This window comes from Mercenaria mercenaria, chromosome 9, assembly GCF_021730395.1.
Source record: "Mercenaria mercenaria strain notata chromosome 9, MADL_Memer_1, whole genome shotgun sequence".
In the NCBI taxonomy this organism is placed as follows: domain Eukaryota; kingdom Metazoa; phylum Mollusca; class Bivalvia; order Venerida; family Veneridae; genus Mercenaria; species Mercenaria mercenaria.
In genome coordinates, this window is record NC_069369.1 from 32,621,580 (window position 1) to 32,646,133 (window position 24,554).

General features: G+C 35.2%; 1 protein-coding gene across 3 annotated transcripts; it reads left to right on the forward strand.

Annotated features, from left to right (window-relative positions):
• The first annotated feature begins 3,058 nt into the window (after nt 1–3,058).
• On the forward strand, nt 3,059–23,292 carry LOC123546864 (PRELI domain-containing protein 1, mitochondrial-like). Of its 3 annotated transcripts, XM_045333481.2 has the most exons (5): nt 3,081–3,217; nt 11,563–11,675; nt 16,472–16,569; nt 19,043–19,262; nt 19,802–23,292. In XM_045333481.2, the coding sequence occupies exons 3-5, from the start codon at nt 16,481–16,483 to the stop codon at nt 20,141–20,143; spliced, it is 651 nt and encodes a 216-aa protein (XP_045189416.2). In that variant the 5' UTR covers nt 3,081–3,217; nt 11,563–11,675; nt 16,472–16,480; the 3' UTR covers nt 20,144–23,292. The 3 variants fall into 3 exon arrangements, with proteins under 3 accessions (XP_045189415.2, XP_045189414.2, XP_045189416.2); XM_045333480.2 differs by lacking the exon at nt 11,563–11,675 and having other exon boundaries at nt 3,059–3,212; XM_045333479.2 differs by lacking the exon at nt 11,563–11,675 and having other exon boundaries at nt 3,061–3,217.
• The last annotated feature ends 1,262 nt before the right edge of the window (nt 23,293–24,554 follow it).

Here is a 24,554-nt window from a genome sequence, read left to right on the forward strand (position 1 = left end):
GACAGATTTATGTCAGAGACCACCAAATCAAAAATGTACAGAGAACTTACTTGGAATGAGGTAAGTGTATATCTGGGAATAAGGTAACGTCTGTGTGTTCTGATTAGTCAGTCATGTAAACAAACCCAAGAAGGGATTATTTTTTCAAAATTGATATTTTTTCATTGCATTTACAGTATTTTATTATACATTTTGACAAAACTTGCTATATTTTATGTGTATTGAAAAAAGTTTTATCAAACGAATTTCTCCCGCCATGCTAACGATGTAAACAGGGGGTCATCTCATTCAAACGAAAACTACTTAAATAAAATATCACTATTCATATGTTTTTCGTCCGATATTTTGGTAGAACTACAGTCTAGTGCAAAAAGTATTGGTTAAATTGGCAGCCATCTTGGATTTGAAAATCAATTAGATGGGTTTACTACATGTAATTTATTTGTTTACAAACAAATATTGACCTTGTCCTCACTGATATAAATAGGTTAAAGCATTTTCTAGAATATGGCATCATCAATGGCGTCATCAATGACATTGCATAACATTTATTGTTTGTTGCCAAACATTGGTAGAAAAGGACAGGAACTTACACCTGATAAGAAAAATGTTGTTGTAGATCTATATGAAAAGGGATTTAAACCAAGTAAGATTTGTAATACATTGGATATACCATACATCACTGTGTTTAATGTTTTGAAAAAGTTTAAAGCAACTGGTTCTGTAGAAAACAAATCCAGAAGTGGCAGGCCTAAAATTGTGACAGACAGAGCTTACAGGCTGTTAGAGCGGATTGTGAAAAAGAACAGAAGGGACAGTTTGAGTGATGTGACATCTAAATTTAATGAAGACAGAAAGAAAAGTATCTAAACGTACTGTGCAGTATCATTTGAGCAAGCATGGTTTCAAAAGGAGAATTAACAGGGAAAAGGCTGTGATCAAGATGGAGAACCGAAAGAAAAGACTTTCTTGGTGTTTACAGAAGAGAAGATGGACTGTAAATGGACAGTGGGATAAAGTTATATTTTCTGATGAGAGTCAAGTTGTAATAGGTAATAATAACAGGGTGTACATTTGGAGAAAGAAGGGTGAAGGCTATAGACCAGACTTGATTCCATCAAGGGCAAACAGAAAGTTCTCTGTTATGGTGTGGGGGTGCATTTGCTGGTCTGGTGTTGGAACTCTGAAAAAAGTAAATGGCAATATCAATTCTGAAAAGTACATTAACATTCTTGAAGACAATATATGGCCAGTAATTGCAAGGCATTTCCCAAATGGTTCCTATTTATTTCAAGATGACAATGCCCCGGTCCATCGTTCAAGGGTTACCCAACAATATATAGCAAGAAACAATAAAAAAAATATGTCTTGGCCAGCACAGTCACCCGATCTCAACGTTATTGAAAATGTGTGGCTATATATCAAACGAAAATTATGTGACAGACAATATATGATTCATTCTTATGAAGATTTGTACAACAATATTTTTGCTATTTGGTCAGCCATTCCAGTATCTCTATGACAGTATTCCAAGGCGAATTTTGAATGTCATCAAATTAAAGGGACATTTAACAAAGTATTCAAGTAAGTTTTTCACTAATATTAATTTGTTTTGTGTTTTTATATAGCACTAAAACATACCTTTTGTCTTCTGGGGACACTCTGTAGCCCTTTAGCCTAATATACTTAAGAAACATCGTATCGTTTAGATATTCAATACATGTATTTATCCAGTTTTGATTTGAATGAAGTTACAGTGTCACTGTTGACTAATTCTGGTAAGTTATTCCATACTGTTATGTGCGATGTCCAAACGAGTTTAACCGTAATGATTTTTTGGCTTTTGGTTTGTAGAGTTTCAAATTATGACCTCTGTATGTACCGCTTTTCCAGCAAAACTGAAGAAAGTGTTCATGTTTACATCATCTATCTTGTGTATTATTTTAAATACCTGGATCATATCAAATCTATTTCTACGATAGTCTAAAGAAGGAAGATTTAATTCCTTTAATCTCTCACAATAAGAAATATGTCTAATTTCAGGAACTAGTGCTGTTGCCCGTCTTTGTAGATTTTCAACCAGCTGTTTACATTTTTTCGTAACTGGATAATACACTAGGTTACCATAATCAATATGGGAGCGAACTAATGCCTTATACAATGTCAAAAACAATGATTTATCCATGTACGTAAATTACCTTTTCATAAGACCAAGTATTTTATTCCCTTTATTCACTAAACTGCTTATATGTTGCTCGAAGTTCAGTTTACTAGTAAACAATACTCCCAAATCCTTCTCAGAGTTATCTCTTGTCAGTTTATGCTCTACTCCAGTTGCATCAGGCATAGTATAGTCACAAAATTGTTTAAGCTATACAAAATACAAAAATCCAAGATGGCCGCCATTTTTTAACCAATACTTTTTGCACTAGACTGTAAGATAGTTCTTGTAAAACTTGTAATTAGATATCCCTGTTTCTCGTATTCTCAGGGTTTCTCATATTCTCGTTTTTTGCCTTAAATCCTTATTTTTTTCTGGTGGTGTTAGCAAATTTGCCATAAATTATTGATTATGCAATTAATTGTCATATTTCTTGATGTATTTACTACAGAATATATCTTTTTATTACACAATGGTAATTTTAATGTTTTAAATTCTACAACTTATTTGTGATGAAAAGTCAAATCTAAACCCACGGGAATACGAGAAACTCTTGGTCCATTTCTGCAGGTGAGGGTGGTATCAAATACAGTTACAAAATAATTAAATGGGATAATTTCTGTAACATTTTATGACTCCATCTGAAAGACAAGTGAATTTTCTACAAAATAACACCCAAATGATGTTTATGAAATGGTTAATCTGTTACTGGGAATAAAAACAACCCCTTAGGCCCCCGAGAATATGAGAAAACAGGATATACATGTTTCGGTGTATAAAAGGCCGTACACGCCATAAGGTTATGATGCAAGTCTATGGGAAAACAATTGGTAGTCTCTAGCCTTATGTCTCCTGGATGTGTGCCGGTATGTTACGGAGTAACGGAAAAAAAGACGAACTGCAATTATTTGGAATAGTTCGGTCTTTTTCATAGGTGTAAATTGTAGCTTGCCGCACGTAGCAGAAACTGAAGCAAAATACGTAAAAAACAGAAGATTCATGCATTGTTCCTAAACCGTTTGACGCCTCAGACTTGCTGCTGGCTATTAACGTAAAGTATGCTAAATATTTTTGATCGGGAGAGATAACCTTTAACAAAAACATAATTTGACGTGTATGGAAGTGGGTGGGGTAGCGTTGACCGTCCGAAAATCGTGATAGTTAGCCTAATATTCAGGCTATTTACCAATAAAAGAATTTGTTCTTTGTTTCATATAAAATTCAGCTACTTCAGACCAATTTTGTTACAGCTTCTAGATTTTCACTCCGTCGTAGACCTATTTTCCACAAGATATCCATGCATTTGCTTCAAGAAAACGAAAAGAAAAAGGGGTGTTGAATAGTATGCAGTGAAATGCAAGTCAACTGAAGTCAGGTACACTCATATTGCCGCATTTCAGAAAGCGGTCCGCAGAATAAACACCTACTTTCGTTTTCAAATAAACTACTCGAAAACATGCGAGTATTAGCATGAATCGTGACCTATTTTATGTAAAATTCATTCCACGAGTGAAATAATGCCCATTTGGCCCTCGATTTATGCGCAAATGCGCGATAAATGGAAAAATTAGGATCTATTTATTAGGGACTTCTTTCGACTACACCACGGAAGCACATTTTGGACCGAATTACTGCATTATAACCTATAAGACATATCTTTTTATCAAATTTCATAACATTTTCCAGAGGTCGCGAAAGCCGTCGAACATTTCCGGTAAATTTTGATTCGGTCCGGCATGATATATCAAGTTCACAAGACTGAGTGTCCGATAAAAATTGCAGGTCAATATGATAAAATAAGAAGAAAGTCCTCCACGATTTCGCGAAAGTTCGACTTTCATCATTAAATTGTAAAATGGAATCCCGAGAAATTGATGTCAAACTATATTTTAGTAAGCGCTTGTTTCATTGGTACTTAAAATAGAAACAGTGGAAACCCCTCACGACGTCACGACAATTCTAAGAACGCGCGTTATCATTGGATGCGTACTAATCGTGGATGGTACTCGATTTATGTACGCGGGAACCAGACGGGAATTTCCAGAAATTCGGAGGTCATCTTTCTCTTTATATGTCAACATCAACGTGCCTCGGTGCAAACAATAGACTTGTGGGGAAAAAAACAGCGATGATATAGCAAATGAATATGAATAAAATCTGTAAAATTACTAAAAGATCCTTTGGAAGCAAAGAATGTAACCAAGAAGAATAACAACTGACTCGTTTTGACTGAGTCTGTTCGCGAGAGGTAATGAAACGTGCAACATCTCTCACGCCCCCTAGCAACGGTTAAGCGGGACTCTAGATCTACTACACATATGTTGAATGGACTCCATGGTCCCAAAGGACCAGAAAATATAACAACACTGAATCCAAGTACAGGGATTTTTTTTATAGCCTGAAAACTTAATGTCTGAAATCTGTTTCAATTAATAAGTGGAAATAAACTTAAAGGATGTAATTTGTGTAATGCTGTCTATATAGACTATATATAAATACCAGTTTTAAAGATCAGATATCAAATTTATTAAAAAGAATTCGGTCTGGTAAAATATTATCCGGTCCTGTAAAAAAATCATGTTTACCAGACCGACTGTCCTGTGAATTTTCAGGGTCTTTCGTGAACACTGATTTTCATCTCTATTTTCAAGAAAGATGTAATACCGAACATGTTAACAAGTTTCATTGTGAAAATTGTAGATTTTAGAGAAATATAGACATTTAAGTGAGGCCACCCCCTACCCATTTTCTGGGCTAAATTTAGGCTCTGTGGTCACTTCATTGTAAATTTTGGTAAAAGTTTCACCTGTATGCATTATTTTTCACTTTGATTCTGAAATATCATTCATTCCGTCATGAATATGACTCAAATGGACGCATTTTGTGCATTTTCACACATTCTGGAGAGAAAATATTGGACTTTCCATTGCAGAAATTGCTACAGAAATAGTCGCATCTACTCAAAATATGGTCAAAATTCAAATTTTTTCAAATTTAATGATTATTTTGCATTGAAAACATCAATTTATAACATATACAATCGATTTATGACTATGAAGACTAATTGTGATGTGTTTCGAGAAAAGTCTTATTTCAGCTCTTATAGGCTATATACCAATAAAAGAATTTGTTCTTTGTTTCATATAAAATTCAGCTACTTCAGACCAATTTTGTTACAGTTTCTAGATTTTCACTCCGTCGTAGACCTATTTTCCACAAGATATCCATACATTTGCTTCAAGAAAACGAAAAGAAAAAGGGGTGTTGAATAGTATGCAGTGAAATGCAAGTCAACTGAAATCAGGTACCCTCATATTGCCACATTTCAGAAAGCGGTCCACAGAATAAACACCTACTTTCGTTTTTAAGTAAACAACTCGAAAACATGCGAGTATTAGCATGAAACGTGTCCTATTTTATGTAAAATTCATTCCACGAGTGAAATAATGCCCTTTTGGCCCCTGATTTACGCGCAAATGTGTGAAAAATGGAAAAATTAGGATAATTTATTCTATCTAGGTCAAGTTCGAAACTGGGTCACGTGCCATCAAAAACTAGGTCAGTAGGTCAAATAATAGAAAAACCTTGTGACCTCTCTAAAGGCCATATTTTTCATGGGATCTGTATGAAAGTTGGTCTGAATGTTCATCTTGATGATATCTAGGTCAAGTTCGAAACGGTCACGTGCGGTCAAAAACTAGGTCAGTAGGTCTAAAAATAGAAAAACCTTGTGACCTCTCTAGAGGCCATATATTTCATGAAATCTTCATGAAAATTGGTCAGAATGTTCACCTTGATGATATCTAAATCAAGTTCGAAAGTGGGTCACGTGCCATCAAAAACTAGGTCAGTAGGTCAAATGATAGAAAAACCTTGTGACCTCTCTAGAGGCCATATTTTCCATGGGATCTGTATGAAAGTTGGTCTGAATGTTCATCTTGGTGATATCTAGGTCAAGTTTGAAACTGGGTCACGTGCCTCAAAAACTAGGTCAGTAGGTCAAATAATAGAAAAACCTTGTGACCTCTCTAAAGGCCATATTTTTCAATGGATCTTCATGAAAGTTGGTCTGAATGTTCATCTTGATGATATCTAGGTCAAGTTCGAAACAGGGTCATGTGCATTCAAAAACTAGGTCAGTAGGTCTAAAAATAGAAGAACCTTGTGACCTCTCTAGAGGCCATACTTGTGAATGGATCTCCATAAAAATTGGTCAGAATGTTCATCTTGATGATATCTAGGTCAAGTTCGAAAGTGGGTCACATGCCGTCAAAAAGTAGGTCAGTAGGTCAAATAATGAAAAAACGTTGTGACCTCTCTAGAGGCCAAATTTTTCATGGGATCTGTATGAAAGTTGGTCTGAATGTATATCTTGATGATATCTAGGTCAAGTTTGAAACTGGGTCAACTGCGATCAAAACCTAGGTCAGTAGGTCTTGAAATAGAAAAACCTTGTGACCTCTCTAGAGGCCATACCCTTGAATGGATCTTCATGAAAATTGGTCAGAATGTTCACCTTGATGATATCTAGGTCAGGTTTGTAACTGGGTCACGTGCCTTAAAAAACTAGGTCAATAGGTCAAATAATAGAAAAACCTTGTGACCTCTCTAAAGACCATATTTTTCAATGGATCTTCATGAAAATTGGTCAGAATTTTTATCTTGATAATATCTAGTTCAAGTTCAAAACTGGGTCACATGAGCTCAAAAACTAGGTCATTATGTCAAATAATAGAAAAAACGACGTCATACTCAAAACTTGATCATGTGGGAAGAGGTGAGCGATTCAGGACCATCATGGTCCTCTTGTTGTCAATTGGGAAGACGCCGAATTTCGGAGTCAAATCGGCGCAAAAAAAATCACTGTAAGTGTAATGCATAATATTATCTTAATAAATCTTACCATGCCCTTGCATTTAGGAAGTGTCTAGTCGTCCGGTCACCAGACGCCAAGCCTGCATTCTAGTCGTCCAGTAACCAGACGACTAGCATTTCCACTGGGGATTTTCTAGTCGTCCGGTAATCGATTTCACAAGCAGTGTTCTGGTTTAATTTTGCATTTTAAGTTTAAATTGCGTTTTAAGAGACGAATTTGGAAGTCTGACTAATTCAATAAAAAAACACTGATAATGTCATACTTTGTTTTTACTTTATTTTTGTAAATTTGTGTACCATTCTACCTCACAGCACAAAACACACAAAGTATGTTTTTACCAAACTTTTCGAGCTTCATTAGCAATTTTCAAGATGTACGTTTCATAATTATTGATTTTTGTAAACTTCCGTTTTATCGGCTAAAAAGGCAGTAAATTTCTCGAGAAGATTAAAAATACACTTTGGTATGTATTGAAATAAATTTCTGTTTGCAGATAGGTATTGATATCTTAAATAAATTACAGGTTAAATTAAACCAGAACACTGCTTATTCACTGAGAAATCGATTACCGGACGACTAGAAAATCGCCAGGGGAAATACTAGTCGTCCGGTTACCGGACGACTAGACACTTCCTTGCATTTATCTGCGTTTACTGTCTCCAAAAGTGTACTTGCTGTATACCGTGTCCGCCATATTGGAATAATAAAAACTTGTACGAATGAATGCATGAAAACTACTTTCCCGTTTTTCATGTTATTTGCTTTAAACATGTACTATGTTTAAATTATTTAAGTATAAAATAACATTGATTTGTATTTGCATCATTACATGTTTATTTCGGCTTGCTCCAATGCCGACGATTTCCGCATTCATTTGTACTAGTTCATTTTATCATTCCAATATGGAGGACAGTATGCGGCGAGTACACTTCTGGAAACACAGTTAACACAGATAAGTGAAAGGGCATGGCTTGCTGAAATGGTAAAATTGAGAAAATAATATGCACGAATTTTTTATACTTATCAAAAGAAACAAAGTGAACTTCGACAGCTTTATGCATAGAAATAAAACTCCGGTTCCCTAGCCTATGCATGGTACTTCGGCTAGAGAACCGGTTCCAGACGAATAAGTTCACTGTCTAGGGAACTGATTCCGGTTCTCTAGCCACTGCCATCTTGAAAATGCGTTCTATTTTCGTGAACTGGGTCAAGTACCTCTAAATTACAGAAAAGTTCAACAGTCAAGTTCCAACACAGAAACTATTAACGCAAAACAAGTTCCAATAAACTAAGAATGTATTTACAATTTGTATCTGTATACTACTCAGTTTATTTATTCCTCTGTTAATGGGTGGTGACAAGGACACTCAAACCTCTCCTTGCAACTGACTACCCTCTGTTTACAACAGTATACCAAATGTGTCCAATGGTCACATGAATCAAAGTCACATTTTGCCAACTTTACAAAAATTAGAGACAAGCAGTTTTTCAGTTGCTCTGGTTCAAACCTGAGGCAGACAAATAACTTTTCTGAGTCTGCAATTTCATCATCCAACTCTGAAGAAGAATCAGAATGATCATTGACTGTTGTTTTTGAAGGTCCAGGCTGAGGTTCTTCAACAGGTGGTGCAATTTTCTTAGCCTTTGGTTGCTTTTGACAGGGTTGGCAACTGCCCGCCCGGGAAAACCCGGGTTTTCCCGTGTTAGGCAATACTCCTAAAAATTAATGAAGTGGGCAATACTGGACAATAAGAAGTTTTTCTCCTTTTTTTAGCTCACATGTCACAAAGTGACAAGGTGAGCTTTTGTGATCACGCAGCATCCGTCGTCCGTGCGTCTGTCCGTCAGTAAACTTTTGATTGTGACCACTCTAGAGGTCACATTTTTCATCGGATCTTTATGGAAGTTGGTCTGAATGATCATCTTGATGATATCTAGGTCAAGTTCCAAACTGGGTCACGTGCGGTCCAAAACTAGGTCAGTAGGTCTAAAAATAGAAAAACCTTGTGACCTCTCTAAAGGCCATACTTTTCAATGGATCTTCATGAAAGTTAGTCAGAATGTTCAACTTGATGATATCTAGGTCAGGTTCACATGCTATCAAAAACTAGGTCAGTAGGTCAAATGATAAAAAAAACCTTGTGACTTCTCTGTATGCCATATTTTTCATGGGATCTGTATGAAAGTTGGTCTGAATGTTCATCTTGATGATATCTAGGTCAAGTTCGAAACTGGTTCAACTGCGTTAAAAAACTAGGTCAGTAGGTCTAAAAATAGAAAAACCTTGTGACCTCTCTAAAGGCCATACTTTTCAATGGATTTTCATGAAAATTGGTCATGAAAATTGGTCAGAATGTTCACCTTGATGATATCTAGGTCAGGTTTGAAGCTGGGTCATGTGCCTTCAAAAACTAGGTCAGTAGATCAAATAATAAGAAAACCTTGTGACCACTCTAGAGGTCATATTTTTCATGGGATCTTTATGAAAGTGGGTCTGAATGTTCATCTTGATGATATCTAGGTCAAATTCGAAACTGGGTCACGTGCTGTCAAAAACTAGGTCAGTAGGTCAAATGATAAAAAAACGTGACCTCTCTTTAGGCCATATTTTTCATGGGATCTGTATGAAAGTTGGTCTGAATGTTCATCTTGATGATATCTAGGTCAAGTTTGAAACTGGTTCAACTGCCATAAAAAACTAGGTCATTAGGTCTGAAAGTAGAAAAACCTTGTGACCTCTCTAGAGGCCATATTTTTCAATGGATCTTTCATGAAAATTGGTCAGAATGTTAACCTTGATGATCTAGGTTAAGTTTGAAACTGGGTCACATGCGGTCAAAGATAGGTAAGAAAGTATAAAAATAAAAAAACCTTGTGACCTCTCTAGAGGCGATATTTTTCATGAAAATTGGTGAAAATGTTCACCTTGATGATATCTAGGTCAAGTTCAAGCATGAGCTCAAAAACTAGGTCACTATGTCAAATAATAGAAAAGACGGCGTCATACTCAGTTCAAAACTGGGTCATGTGGGGACAGGTGAACGATTCAGGACCATCATGGTCCTCTTGTTTACAAAAACAATTGAGTTTCTATGTTGTAAAATGTGAGCTAATTCTTACATTAAGTTTTACTTACTTTGAAACCATTGGTGAAGTGATAGGTAGCTGACAGAACAGTTTTTAGCTCATCTGATTTTTTGAAAAAAAATGATGAGTTATTGTCATCACTTGAGCGGTTGTCATCGTCGGCGTCGGCGTTGCCTGATTAAGTTTTATGTTTAGGTCAGCTTTTCTCCTAAACTATCAAAGCTATTGCTTTGAAACTTGGAATACTTGTTCACCATCATAAGCTGACCCTGTATAGCAAGAAACATAACTCCATCTTGCTTTTTGCAAGATTTATGGCCCCTTTTGTACTTAGAAAATATCAGATTTCTTGGTTAAGTTTTATGTTTAGGTCAACTTTTCTCCTAAACTATCAAAGCTATTGCTTTGAAACTTGGAATACTTGTTCACCATCATAAGCAGACCCTGTACATCAAGAAACATAACTCCATCTTGCTTTTTGCAAGATTGATTGCCCCTTTTGGACTTAGAAAATCAGTTTTCTTGGTTAAGTTTTATGTTTAGGTCAGCTTTTATCCTAAACTATCAAAGCTATTGCTTTAAAACTTGCAACACTTGTTCACCATCATAAGTTGACCCTGTACAGCAAGAAACATAACTCCATCCTGCTTTTTGCAAGATTTATGGCCCCTTTTGGACTTAGAAAATATCAGATTTCTTGGTTACGTTTTATGTTTAGGTCAACTTTTTCTCTTAAACTATCAAAGCTATTGCTTTGAAACTTGCAACACTTGTTGACCATCATAAACTGACCCTGTACAGCAAGCAACATGACTCCATCCTGCTTTTTGCAATAATTATTGCCCCTTTTGGACTTAGAAAATCATTTTCTTGGTTGAGTATTATGTTTAAGTCAACTTTTCTCATAAACTATCAAAGCTATTGCTTTAAAACTTGCACAGTTTTTCACCATCATAAGTGGACACTGAACATCAAGAAACATAACTCTATCCTGCTTTTTGCAAGAATGATGGCCCTTTTTAGACTTAGAAAATCATGGGTAGGACAATATTTCTATTACACAAAAAAAATCAGATGAGCGTCAGCACCCGCAAGGCGGTGCTCTTGTATTAACAAAGGTACCATTTATTTACCCAACAAAATATTTTTTATGTGAAAGTAAACACCCTTCAACATTAATTTTGTAGTTACAGATATATGAATTTATAAATGACACATGTATATATACTGCACACTGTCAATGATCACAATATAGAATGATCTCTCTAGGTCACAACTAGATTTTGCTTAACATATGATAGTCTAACAGTCTAGTTCTTCTTTATCACAAAGCATCCTGTAACTGAACACAAGTTTTATAGTCTTTTCAATCCCAAGCCTGTTTCCGAGTTTTTGTCTGAATAATACCAAAATTTGAAAACAACCTTTCTTTTGACAGGAGATGCCAGCATATCTAGAAGGCTTTTGGCTACAGTACCCTACAGAGTGGTCTAAGGCTGATCTAAAACCTACACACTGCAACAAGTCTATGAGCTTTCAGTCTCAATTTTGGTACTAACCACAGTGCCACAATCTTTACATTTTGCAATCTTTTTTTAATCATCCTCAGTGACATTAAAACAATTCCACACAGGGTCCGTAAGTTTCATGGTAATAGGATAGAAATTCATCAACATTGTGATCTATTTAAAATTGGAAAGTGGATTTTCATGAGTAAAATGGCCAGATTTAAGTTGTTCACACTTCTAACTTTAATCCCCTAATCTTGTTCAATAATTGCTCAATTATCATCATAATAATTGTCTATTCAATAGATTTTTATAGTCAAGTCAAGTCAATACTTTTATTCAGAGTCACAGTTCACATGGTGTAAATACATGTGAACAAATACATACACATAATTGAAAAGTTCATACGGGAGTGGTAATTTCTGAAGGGGAAGTGATCAAATCAAGAAGACACTTTAAATAAGAAAAAAGTGATACTATATGATAAAAAATATCAATAACATAATGTCAGATTTAAATAGCAAGTAGAAATAAAAAGCAAAAGCAAAAATAGAACACTTCTAACTTTAATCCCCTAATCTTGTTCATAATTGCTCAATTATCATCATAATAATTGTCTATTCAATAGATTTTTATAGATATAGCATAAGGCATGCAGGTGTCACTGCTATCACTATAATACAGGGTTGTAAGTCAACTATTATATAAACGAGTCAAGTGTTGAAATATGTATTGAAGTATGAACTGAAATATATTGCCCAGTATTTCCCACTATTGCCCAGTAAAACCCAGGTTTTCCCAGTATTACCCACTGGGCTGGGCAATATGCTTAAAATCTGGGGGTGGGGGGGTTGCCAACCCTGCTTTTTGACAGTGTTTTTCAGTTTATTTGTTTCTGAAGTTACCGTTTTTGGGGTGCTGCTCACAATATTCTCTTACCTCAGCTTCAACAACTGGTTCAGTGATGCATCTGCCAGATACAACAGAGCTTAATGTTTGCTTTGGTGTTTTTGCACACTCAAGTTTCTGCTTCTGCTCAATGAGTTGATTCATTGGTTCTAAAAAAGATGTAGGGCCTGTTTCTGTCTGTCATGTAAGTGGCTGGTAAGCATGTGATGGTACTGTCTGATTTGCAGATACTTGCTGACAGTCAAAAGGAAAAATACCAGTCTTCATGAAACTTGCCCGAAGATTGTTTGGGGATAAGGCAGATGTATATGCTGTGTAGGCCAGCTGACATACATTATAATATGTGATTAGGGATTCTGGTGAGGCACACAGAAATCAGTGACACTCAAATTGTAAATCTTTTGCAAGGGGCCAAAGCAGCCGACATCTAGGGGCTGCAGAATGTGACTCGTATGGGCTGGTAGAATAAATAAAACGACATTGTGCTGTTTCGCCCAGTCAAGAACAGTTACATTCACATGGGATCTGTGTCCATCAAGTATCCGGAGAACAGGCTGGTCAGGACTAGATCTTTGCACAAACTTCAGGAAATGCTCATCAAGGTATTTGAGGAGCACCTGTGTATTCGACCATCCAGACTCTGTGATTGTACCAGATGCGCCAGGACTTGATCCAGCAAGAAGCTCATCATACATAAGCTGGCCTTTAAAAATACAATATGGCGCAATTTGTGTGCCCAATACATTGCCGCACCCAAGCAAAGTAGTTATAGAGGAACATGCTGAAGTTATTGCTGGTACCGACTCACCCACTGAAAGAACTTTTGGGGGACGGTGTAGATCATGACGGGTAAGCACTTGCTCAAGGTTGCTAAAGTATTGATAGACAACTTCCTCTGATGCTGACTGTGCTTGTTCCTTAGCAAGGGCTCTTAGTATTGGTGTCAGAGACCATTTTCAACTCAGGCTACCGTGACTTCAGTTTCTTGTACCAGTTCTCAGTGACAGGGTTATCTTTTGTCCTCATGCCCAAATGCACTGCATAGTCAGAGGCCATAACCGTAATTTCTTTGCCTGTGTAACCATACCCAAGAACAGACATAGCTTTAATATGGTCAACAAAAATTGATTCTTCCTCCAGATAATGGCTGTGGTCCAGAACGAAAAGTCTCTGGATCTACCTTACCCAGAACCCTGTCCCTAAGTGTCAGCATAGGCACATTATATGTGACTGAAGCACGCCTAACTGATACTTTATCGTCTTTTACTGCCATGAATGCATAAGTAAGAGCAGTGGGTGAATAGCTCCTGTATTTCTGCCTAGCTCTTAGAGGTTTAGTCTGCAATTAATTAAATAGAAAACTTTGCCCTAGGTTCCAGAAAAATGAAAAATGAACAAAAATAGCAAAATTTATTAGTGGCTATGGGCCTGTAAATACTAATACATGTTAAAAAGTATACTGGAAATGGTAGCATTGTGTCACATGACCTTTAATTAACAGACGCTGGTGCAGTCTACAACTTTTGAACAAATTTTGACTTAAATTATTGCATAAATTTTCATTTCAATCTTTTACTTGCTTGCAGACTATGAGACAGCCATGCTGATATACATTTTAAAATAAATGTTTTCTTGTGTTATTTTTCACCTATGGTCATATGAAAATCAAAGCTGTCCTCGACTGACTAAATCAGTGTGTATATACAGTAAAACACCGCTCGCTCGAGGTCGCAAGGGGGTGAGCAAAATGCTTGAGTTATCCATTGACATTGACCAACATACGAAGAAAATTGAAGTTTGTTATTCCAATTCCAATTGTCGTCAGGACGATTTGCAGAGTAAACAGTGGTGTGTAATGATAACATACTTATGACATTTAAAAAAACAAAAAACAACAAAACTGTGACAGGAAAGGCCGTACCGGCGACAGTAACCATCAGAACAAATCAACACCCTTTACAATATTTACAAATTTATTTACATAAGATGATTATTAACAATGAATAGATATGAAAAGAAAAAAAAACTGATTATAAGAAAGAAAAAAAAAGAAAGTTCAGTATCTCTAGATACAAAAGTTCTTATAATTCCATTCTAATCTGACGTGACACAGTTCTTTAATTTAATTGTGAACTTTAAGTAGCACAAACAAAACGTAGCTTCTAAATTCAGTCCCTTTAAACCGTGAATACGTTGATTCCGTGTTGGCTCCCTATGGTGGTAGGTGATTGCATCCCTGAGCTGACTTCAGAGGATAACAAAAATCATCGTCTTTGCGGTTTACGGCACAACCATGGGACGTAAGCTCTGCGCTGGGAATATCACCATAAATAATACGTGCTACTTATACAAAACATATGTGCTACTAAGTTCAAACGTCACATGATTAAAATACGTCACTTATTACTTCCATTATTACAAAGATTACTTACTTAAAAGACTAAAGTTAAAGTATGAAAAAAAATATGAAAAGTATATGATGAAACATTATAGTAATGGAAATGATAAACTGCAGCCATTATTTACAACTACAAATTAACAAAATTCAATATAAATCAAACGTTATATGATAGTTGGCATCCATATAATATCTAATGCCGTACACTACAACGGACATTAAGTAGATGTGCTATAGACTGGCACACAATTACAAATTACAATAATATATTACATACACAGTACTAGACTTGCCATATAGATTTATACATAACAATACAATGCAGTAATGGCGTTCCATAATTAACAAAATGTTTGACATAAGTTTTTGAAACAGTGCTTTACAATTATCATGTTACAAATTTCAGTACAAATTTAACATCTTATATAAATGAAACATTTTAGATTCCTCTTTCGAAATAATTTACAAGGCTAGCTCAGTCAGTAGGCTACTTGCTTCGTAAGCGAGGGGTCACGGGTTCGAGCCCTGGAATGGCTGCACATTTTTCTTACTCTTTGACATTCGAACAAGTCGTCTGATTGGATAAAATAAAAATAGCAATACTGGAAATCCAAAATATACAGAAGATAAATGTGAATTGGTTCAGGGTTTTTTTTCGGCCGTTTTTATAGCCTTTATTCGGCTATATTCCCAGTGCAAAAAAGTATGTTTTTTTCCCAAAATGAGTGCAAACATCCTGAAAAAAATTTCATCAAAACTGCACAAACATTGACCAAGTTATTGACAATTTTGTAATGGAAGTATGTTAAAGACGTTGTACAATGTGAATCAAGTGTATGAGAATGTGCTTAAACACATCCTTACTATATCCTATGGGACTAAATATCTCCCAATTTGGAACATTTACGTGTCAAAATTCCCAATTTTGGGGGTATAGGCTATGTTCCCAAACTAGCTAGAAAAAACCCTGGGGTTGTTCTCAGATCTTCGTTTAGAAGATCAAGTACTTTAGTCAGATTGAGTTGATGCATATACTTTATTCTGTTAGCAGGTCTTTCAAGGATTTTTAAATTTTATGCAGACAAAGTGAAACTTGCCATATTTTAATATTTATTTCCCTTTGAAGTTTACTGAAATGTTGATGTTAAGTTTAGTATTTAGTTGAACAAAAAGAACTTTGTGACTATTTTTAATAAAGTGATAAAGGGGCTGAACTTTGGCAGAAAATTGGCTTGAGAAAAAACACAGTAATTGTTGATAATTTTTTGTTTGAGCCTCTGTGGCCAAGTAGGTGAAGTAAGTGAAGGTTGCTGAATTGAAAACACTTGCCCCTCAAAGATGTGGGTTCAAAACCTTGAATGAAGTGATGAATTGCGAGGAAGCCATCCTGCTGCCTTATAGATACTAAGTTGGTAATTCTACCCAGATGTCAGACCATGATTGATCCTCTACTGTAAGCTGGAAAAGTTGCCATATGGCCTAAATTGTATACAGTGTGACCCAACAAAATATACCTTTGTTTCTTGTTTCAGTGAGCAACAATGAAGTTCTTCACAGGCGACGCTACCTTCACATTCACCTGGGACCAAGTTGTGGCAGCATTTTGGCAAAGATACCCTAACCCGCAGAGGTTTGTCATCTTCTGGCAGTAATTTTTTTCATTGTGTTGGGAAAAGTGATATTTGCTTTCAGATTGCTAAAAAATCAGGTGCTTAATTGTTTATGAAATATAGCAGTAAGATATCTCTGCTAGAACATTTTGGCAAGAAACATGCAAGACCATTTTGTCAAGTTGTTTTTGTTAGGGGTGGGAGTAGTTTTTTAAAAAAGCACATGTTGAATGTTTTGGTGTCCTATTTAGTAGCATAATGCTTGATTTAACAAAATGCAAAGTTTGATGAAAGTCTACTTGCTATGATATACTTTTTGATTTCAAGAAGCTGGTCACTGGCTTGATTTTTATGCCCCCTCTTCGAAGAAGGCGGGGTATATTGTTTTGCAGATGTCGTCGGTCGTTAGACAAAACGGTTTCCAGATGATATCTCAAGTGCTTGGGCCTAGGATCATGAAAGTTGATAGGGAGGTTAATCATGACCAGCAGATTACCCCTATTGATTTAAGGTCAGTTGGTCAAAGGTCAAGGTCACTGAGCAGGAACAGTTAAAAACGGTTTCTAGATGATAACCCAAGACCACTTGGGCCTAAGATCATGAAAGTTGATAGGGAGGTTGGACATGACCAGTAGATGAGCCCTATTAATTTTGAGATATGTAGGTCAAGGTCACAGTGACATGGAACAGTTAAATGGTTTCCGGATGATAACTCAAAAATACTTGGACCTAGGATCATGAAACTTGATAGGGAGGCAGATGACCCCTATTGATTTTGAGGTCCGTATGTGAAAGGTCAAGGTCACAGTGACCCGGAACAATCTTTACCCCCCAGGGTCTAATTGACCCAGGCCCAGGGGTTACTTGATTGTACATAGGGAAATCTTCTTAAATTTGCTAAAAATAAACAAGAAGGCTTAGATCTTAGATATTTGATATGTAACATTGCCGAGTAGATATCTACAAACTTCATTCAAATCATGACCCCCGGGGTAAAATTGGCCCCGCCCCAGGGGTTACTTGATTGTACATCGGAAAATTTTCTAAAAAATTTCGAAAAGTCATCAGTTTGACATTTGAAACATGTAGCTCATATTACTCAGGTGAGTGATCCAGGATCATCATGGCCCTCTTGTATAACTAATACAGGTTATAAAATGCTTGAAAAAGTAACTGAAATAGGCTACATAACTTAAAACAGTTACACCCCTGACTGGTCAAAATGCTCATAAATACCTTTCTAATGGCTCGTTGTCACATTGAAGTTGGTCATGACCAGCAGATGACCCCAATTGGTTTTGAGATCAGTAGGTTAAAGGTCAAGGTCACATTGACCCAGAACAGTAGAACTTTCTTTGCCAAATACATGTAACTAGAGAATGCTTTGGTGTAAGATCACATTTGATATGGAGGTAACTAGAGAATGCTTTGGTCTAAGATCACATTTGATACGGAGGTCAGTTTCGACTGGTAAATAACCCATATTATTGATCTGAGGTCAGCATGTCAAACATCCAGTGCACAATGACCAAATGATTTCTGTTCCTTGTGCAATTATTGAATGCATCACGGGAGGGGTCATTTCGTGTTCTATGAGCTCTTGTTTTAAATTTTCAAGAGGCTTATCTCAATGAGATTTTCAGTGTTGAAATATTTCAATGAAAATTGTCAATTTGTAAATTTATTATTAATATTAAAGTATAGGATTTTATGGTGTTATTAATTTAAACTTTGATTTAATTTTCAAAAACGAGCATGGGTACTTGCAGTATTTATCTTAACTTTCGATTATAGGTAAAACAACCTTTGTTTGTAAACAACTTTAGTGAATTTTACTTAATAATATTAAGAAATATTTGAGGTAAAATAATTATAATAATAATAGAATACCTGCACACTTTTGATTGAATTGTCTCTTCTTTTATGTTTTGATTCAGGGAATAAGTATAGTAGATTAAGTAGTCTGAATTGTTTGTCAGTACCCTAGCTTATCTCATTAGAGAATTTGTTCCAGGGCTTCAGAATGGGGATTTTTGTGACTTTAGAATAATAATAATAGTTATCACAGAAAATAAACCCTTATCAGTGAATAATGATATTTTTATCCAAGGACTTAGGTGTGCAGAAAAACTTCAAAGTTAAAAACAAATTTTAGTGTTTTAGGGAATCAGAGAGGATATACAATGTATATCTAATTAAAAATGTACACTTTTATATATACCACAATGAAACGAAGTACAAAGCTTTATACCTGTCACAAGTTTTCGCCGAGTTAATTCCTAATTTAGAGCTTTTCTATATCACACAATGCATAATTATATTGTTCACTTGTCTAAAGCCCTGCCAGGGAGCGGGACATCATTCAGTTGGAAAGCTTTGCATGTTCATTTAAAATTAGAGCCGCAAGGTTGTTAATTCAATGAGATTTACCCCCAAGGTTTTATAAGAGTTGTGCCCCTTGTACTGATAACAAATTTCTTGGTTTATTTTCAGTAAACATGTGTTGTCTGAGGACGTGATAGAACGTCAGGTAGTAGGGAACCTGTTGATTACGAAAAGGCTTATCAGCAAGACCAACAGTTTGCCAAAATGGGGAGAACGGTTTGTGCACGGTCTACAAAGACATGTATATGTGGTTGAGGAATCTGTTGTCGATCTTAAAAATAAAACATTTGTTACATACACAAGAAATATTGGACTCCAAAAAATCATGGTAAGACTTACTGTGGGAGTTTTTCTAGTGTTATGATAGAAAAGTTGCAAAGTTGGATCCTGCAGTATCTTTCATAGTACAAGATAATTTGTATTCTGCTCTTCAAAACAGACTTAAGTGGGCATATTGTTTTATAATTTGGTTTCTAATCAGTATCTAGAGAATGCTTTGACCTACAGTTACCAGATTTTTTAGGATGATTAGTAGCGATATGTAGATGACCTCAATAGGTTTTTGATTCAATGGGTAGAAGGTCAAGTTTGTAGTGATGCTTGAGAGTAAAAGTGGTTTCCGTTCAATAGTCAGAGAATGCTTTGACCAGCGGTGTTAAAATTTATATGATTAATTTATTTGTAGTAACTTAATTAAGCCCTCTTACTTTTGGGACCAGTTTGACAAAGGTCAAGGTCAGTTATCTCAAGACTAAAAATACAAGGAAGTAGAAAATACTGCTTTTCAGTATTGAGTTTACATTTATATGTTCAAAAGTTCTGAATGTTGGCTGTTATATGGTGATATACAAACTTATTTTGTTACAGAGCATTGATGAGAAATGTATTTACACGCAGCACCCAGAGAATGCAGAAACAACATTATGTACTCGCCAAGCTTGGGTAAATTCCGGTGTATATGGATTTTCAAGTGTTATATCTTCATTTGGCATACAACGCTTCAGAAAAAATGCTGCAAAGGCTGTGAGTGGTTTTGAATTTGTCTTGAACAAACTTTTTGTACCAGAGACCAACAGTGACAGTAAAGTTGCCGCAGGATCAATAAAGGATAAAGCCAAGGAGTATGCCAAGTCAAAGGCAGACACGGTGAAATCAAAAGTTCCGAGACCCAGGATGACATCGTGTCAGAATAATTCATCAGAACTGTGAACTTGAATACTTTTACTCAATCAAACAATTTTGATACAAACAGATGCATTGTGACTGTGTTTCATGTGCTTAGATGTTTTTGATTAATTGATTGATCTATCCAATTTATGGTTGGTTAATTGATTGATCATTTGGTCATTTTATTGATTGGGTGATTGATTGATTGAGTATAGAACAATTTTTATTCTGTGATTAGTAGTATTTCTCTCCATAAAAAAGGAGATAAATGTATAAGTGCTAACTAATGAATATATTTGATATGTCAAAACCTTTCTTTATATGAATAAGTAATACTATATAAAATGTTGCTGTGGTGTTGAAGCTAATTTTTGAATTTTAGGGGTGTGTTCTATAACCACAAAAACCTTATGTTACTAAATCTATGTCCAGATATGTTAGCGGATTTTTTTTTGGATTTTTGCTTATTAACCTGACTTTTACATACAGCAAAACCTCAGTTTGCTCTGACTATACAAAATGGCGATTATAAATCTAAATAGTGTTGACTGGAGACCAATTTAAAATTGCTTTTGACTAGAGAAGATAGGAAAGGTTTATTGTTCAGGAAAATTACAAATTTTGGACATTTGGGGTAACAACCACATTTATTTGTTTCTGTTTAATCAAGAGGTTCGATGAGAGAAGCTGAATATCCTTGACTGAAACATGCAAGTCCATAGTTTTCTTACCTCTGATTTTTGTTTTCTTGAAAAATGAAATGAAAGTGTATTTTGATATACAAATATATAGGAAATTCTGGTTGCTTGATAATGTTTATCACAATGCTGTTTTCTAGTCATAGATTGTCTTGTAACAAAAATATAGTTTAATCAGCCCATTTAAAAGATAAATGAGAGTAAAACTTGGACTGGAAATTTATTTCTAGATTTTTAAAGCTGCATGACTCCAAATTTATGTAAATTATTTCTAAATTTAGAAAAGGATTTACTTAGTTAATAATTGCAATAGAAAGAAATTCTGAAGTGATTCCATGAATTTTTGTATATTTTTTGTTCTACAACAATACTGTTTTAGTCAATAGAATATGTAGAAGAAACTTGAAAGTATTTGTCACAATGTTGAAGTTGGATATATTATAAAATGATAAAATATCTGTTTACCGGTAAACAGTATTGGTTTATCATTTCCGATATCTAATATCTTCCTGCTGTCAGTTTTAGAAATTTTGATTTTGATCTGGAAACATGTCCCTTTTAGTGAAGACTTAGTGTTGTTCTTATAGTTGCTATTGACTGTGGAAACATAATTCAGTAATGGATATATATCGCAGATTTTTTTTTTATTTGAAGGAACAATTTTCAATTTTATTAAATACTTTCATTGCTATTTGGGGCCTACAAAGGCGATTGGTTAAGGTTGCTCGTTGAATCACTTGCCATTCTTGGTTTGAAACCTTGCTTTGAGGAAGCCATTCAGTTGGTTTACAGAAGGTCTGTGGTTCTACCCGGGTGCCTGCCTGTGATGAAATAATGTACAGAGGGGCATTTTAGTTCTTCCTCCACCATCAGAAGCTGGAAATATAATTATATGACCTCACTTGTATGGGTGTTACTTTAAACCTAAGAAAACAAAAAACAAATTTATTGAAATTTAGTATTAATATACTGATATAGCATGGATCCTCCTCTCTTGAGCTTTGTAATATCATATATTTTCATCTGACCAAAATTTCCAAAAAACTGTTTGCACTGTAATTTTTTCTCATAAAACTAAAGAAGACTTTGGTGTTCAAGCATGCAACAGATAAGTAAAATAAATACTAGAAAGTGAAAGTTAAATGATATGGTTTGTCAAAGGAAACCCTTTGAATTTTATATTTTAATTTTTCTATTTTTTTTATATGTTCATCTACTGTTATATCTTGGAGCACATAGAAAATGTTGCATGCTTTAGTCAGCATTACATACTCCGAAGGTTGAAGCAAATAGACAAAATTGCATTTTTGAAATCTATCAGAATTTTTATGAATGTGAGCCTCCTTCCCTTTTTTTTTCTCTTACTTTGTGTTCCAACTTGTGATCTGAGAAATGCATGTCTTTTTTTATAAGTTTTATCCTCAGGAATTGTGCTAGTTTCTTTACCCAGTGCCATTGTCCCAGTCGATTTGACGTGATTCTGATATTAAATCATTCTATTACTTATTTTCATTATCCTGTACTGGTACATTCCAGATAAAGAAAAGCCATCATGACACTTTTACTTGTAGTATACCGGAAGTTGTAAGCACAGTACCGGAAGTTGTAAGCACAGTACCGGAAGTTGTAAGCACAGTTAAGGTTATGTACAGTTAAGGTTGTCATTAAAAGTGTCCGAATTCCGTTTTGATCTGAACCACAAAACCTCATAAGGTACAAGGATAGGCGTTTTTTCCCTTAAAGTGTGCTTCAGTTTTTAGCTGCATAGGCAAGTTCAGTTGTACCGTAACTTCAATTTGTATGTGTGATTTTCACTGATTTTACCAGTGTTGGTTGATTCTGGTATGCAGCACATTGTGAAGCATGTATGCTGGTATTTTTGGTTATTATCACTGTGACAGTGTTAAGGAAATATGTACTTTCTAACATTCTTGTAAGAAACTCTGGAATAAACAGTGTACAAGGGCTTTATTTATTGTTGAAGAAATAAATTTTGCTAAATTTATGTCATTTTTATCAAAGACAGGGTAAGATATATTTTTGCTGTAAAAGGCTAAATCCCTGTTAAAATAAGATAAATATTTATAGACTTATTTCTAAAAACAGCATGGTACTGTTCGTACATTTCGTGATACAGACCATAATATCATGTTTAACTGAGGTACGAATGTAAGCCATGATACCCAACCCTATCAAAATCGCAGGAACAGTAAAAGTGATGTTTTGGTTGGTCAAGGTTTGTAGCATTTCTGTGTTAAGGTAATAGTTGCCCTATTTCAGTCCCTTACTGGTAATTTTGAACAATATTAAGCTAGTCATAGAGACCCATACAGCTGGCCAATGTTATTTTGTTTTCATCAATGAACCTTTAGTATGATGTTTTTCGATAAAGTTTGTGTATTCTTTTCAAAGGTATATGATGAGTGATAAAAAATGTGTTTATGCTAATATCTTCGTAATTTTGGAAATAACAATAAATACATACAAAGTTAATTTGTGCCGTTTTTAGCTCGACTATTCGAAGAATAAGTAGAGCTATCCTACTCACCACGGCGTCGGCGTCACACCTTGGTTAAGTTTTTCGTACCAGTCCACATTTTGACAAAGTCTTTTGAGATAAAGCTTTGAAACTTTCAACACTTGTTTACCATCACCATGGCCAGTTATAGGCAAGAGTACATAACTCCATCAGGGATTTTGGCTGAATTATGGCCCCTTTTGACTTAGAAATCATGGTTAAGTTTTTCGTATCAGTTCATATTTTGACAAAGTCTTTTTAGATAAAGCTTTGAAACTTTCAACACTTGTTTATCATCACCATGTCCAGTTATAGGCAAGAGTACATAACTCCGTCAAGGATTTTGGCTGAATTATGGCCCCTTTCGACTTAGAAATTTTCGTACCAGTTCATATTTTGACAAAGTCTTTTGAGATAAAGCTTTGAAACTTTCAACACTTGTTTACCATAGCCATGTCCAGTTATAGGCAAGAGCACATTACTCCATCAAGGATTTTGGCTGAATTATGGCCCTTTTTGACTTAGAAATCTGGGTTAAGTTTTTCGTACCAGTTCATATTTTGACAAAGTCTTTGAAGATAAAGCTTTGAAACTTTCAACACCTGTTTACCATCACCATGTCCAGTTATAGGCAAGAGTACATAACTTCATCAAGGATTTTGGCTGAATTATGGCCCCTTTTGACTTAGAAATCTTGGTTAAGTTTTTCGTACCAGTTTATATTTTGTGTAAAGTGTTTGACATATGGCTTTGAAACTTTTATCACTTATTCAGTATAATAGTCTCTATCTGTAGGAAAGAGTACATAACTCTGTCATATATTTTGGCTTAATTATTGCCCTTTTTGGACTTGGAAATTGGTTCTGATTTCATACAAGTCCACGTTTTGTCAAAACTATTTGACATATGGCTTTTAAACTTTGAACACTTGTTTATCATCATGATTTCCATCTGTAGGGAAGTGTACATAACTCTGACAACTATTTTGGCTGAATAATGGCCCTTTTTGGACTTTGAAATTGGTTCACACATTGCCATTTAGTGCAAGACTTATCAAAATCCACAAATATGGGAACATTGTTTGTCTAATGTATTTTTTTTTTTTGTCTGAATATCTGTAGAAATATTTTGACCCCATTCTTCAATCAATTCTTCGAATAGTCGAGCGCGCTGTCATACGACAGCTCTTGTTTTTTTTAGCTTGTGAGCATAAAGTGCTCGGGGGTTGACTAATGTT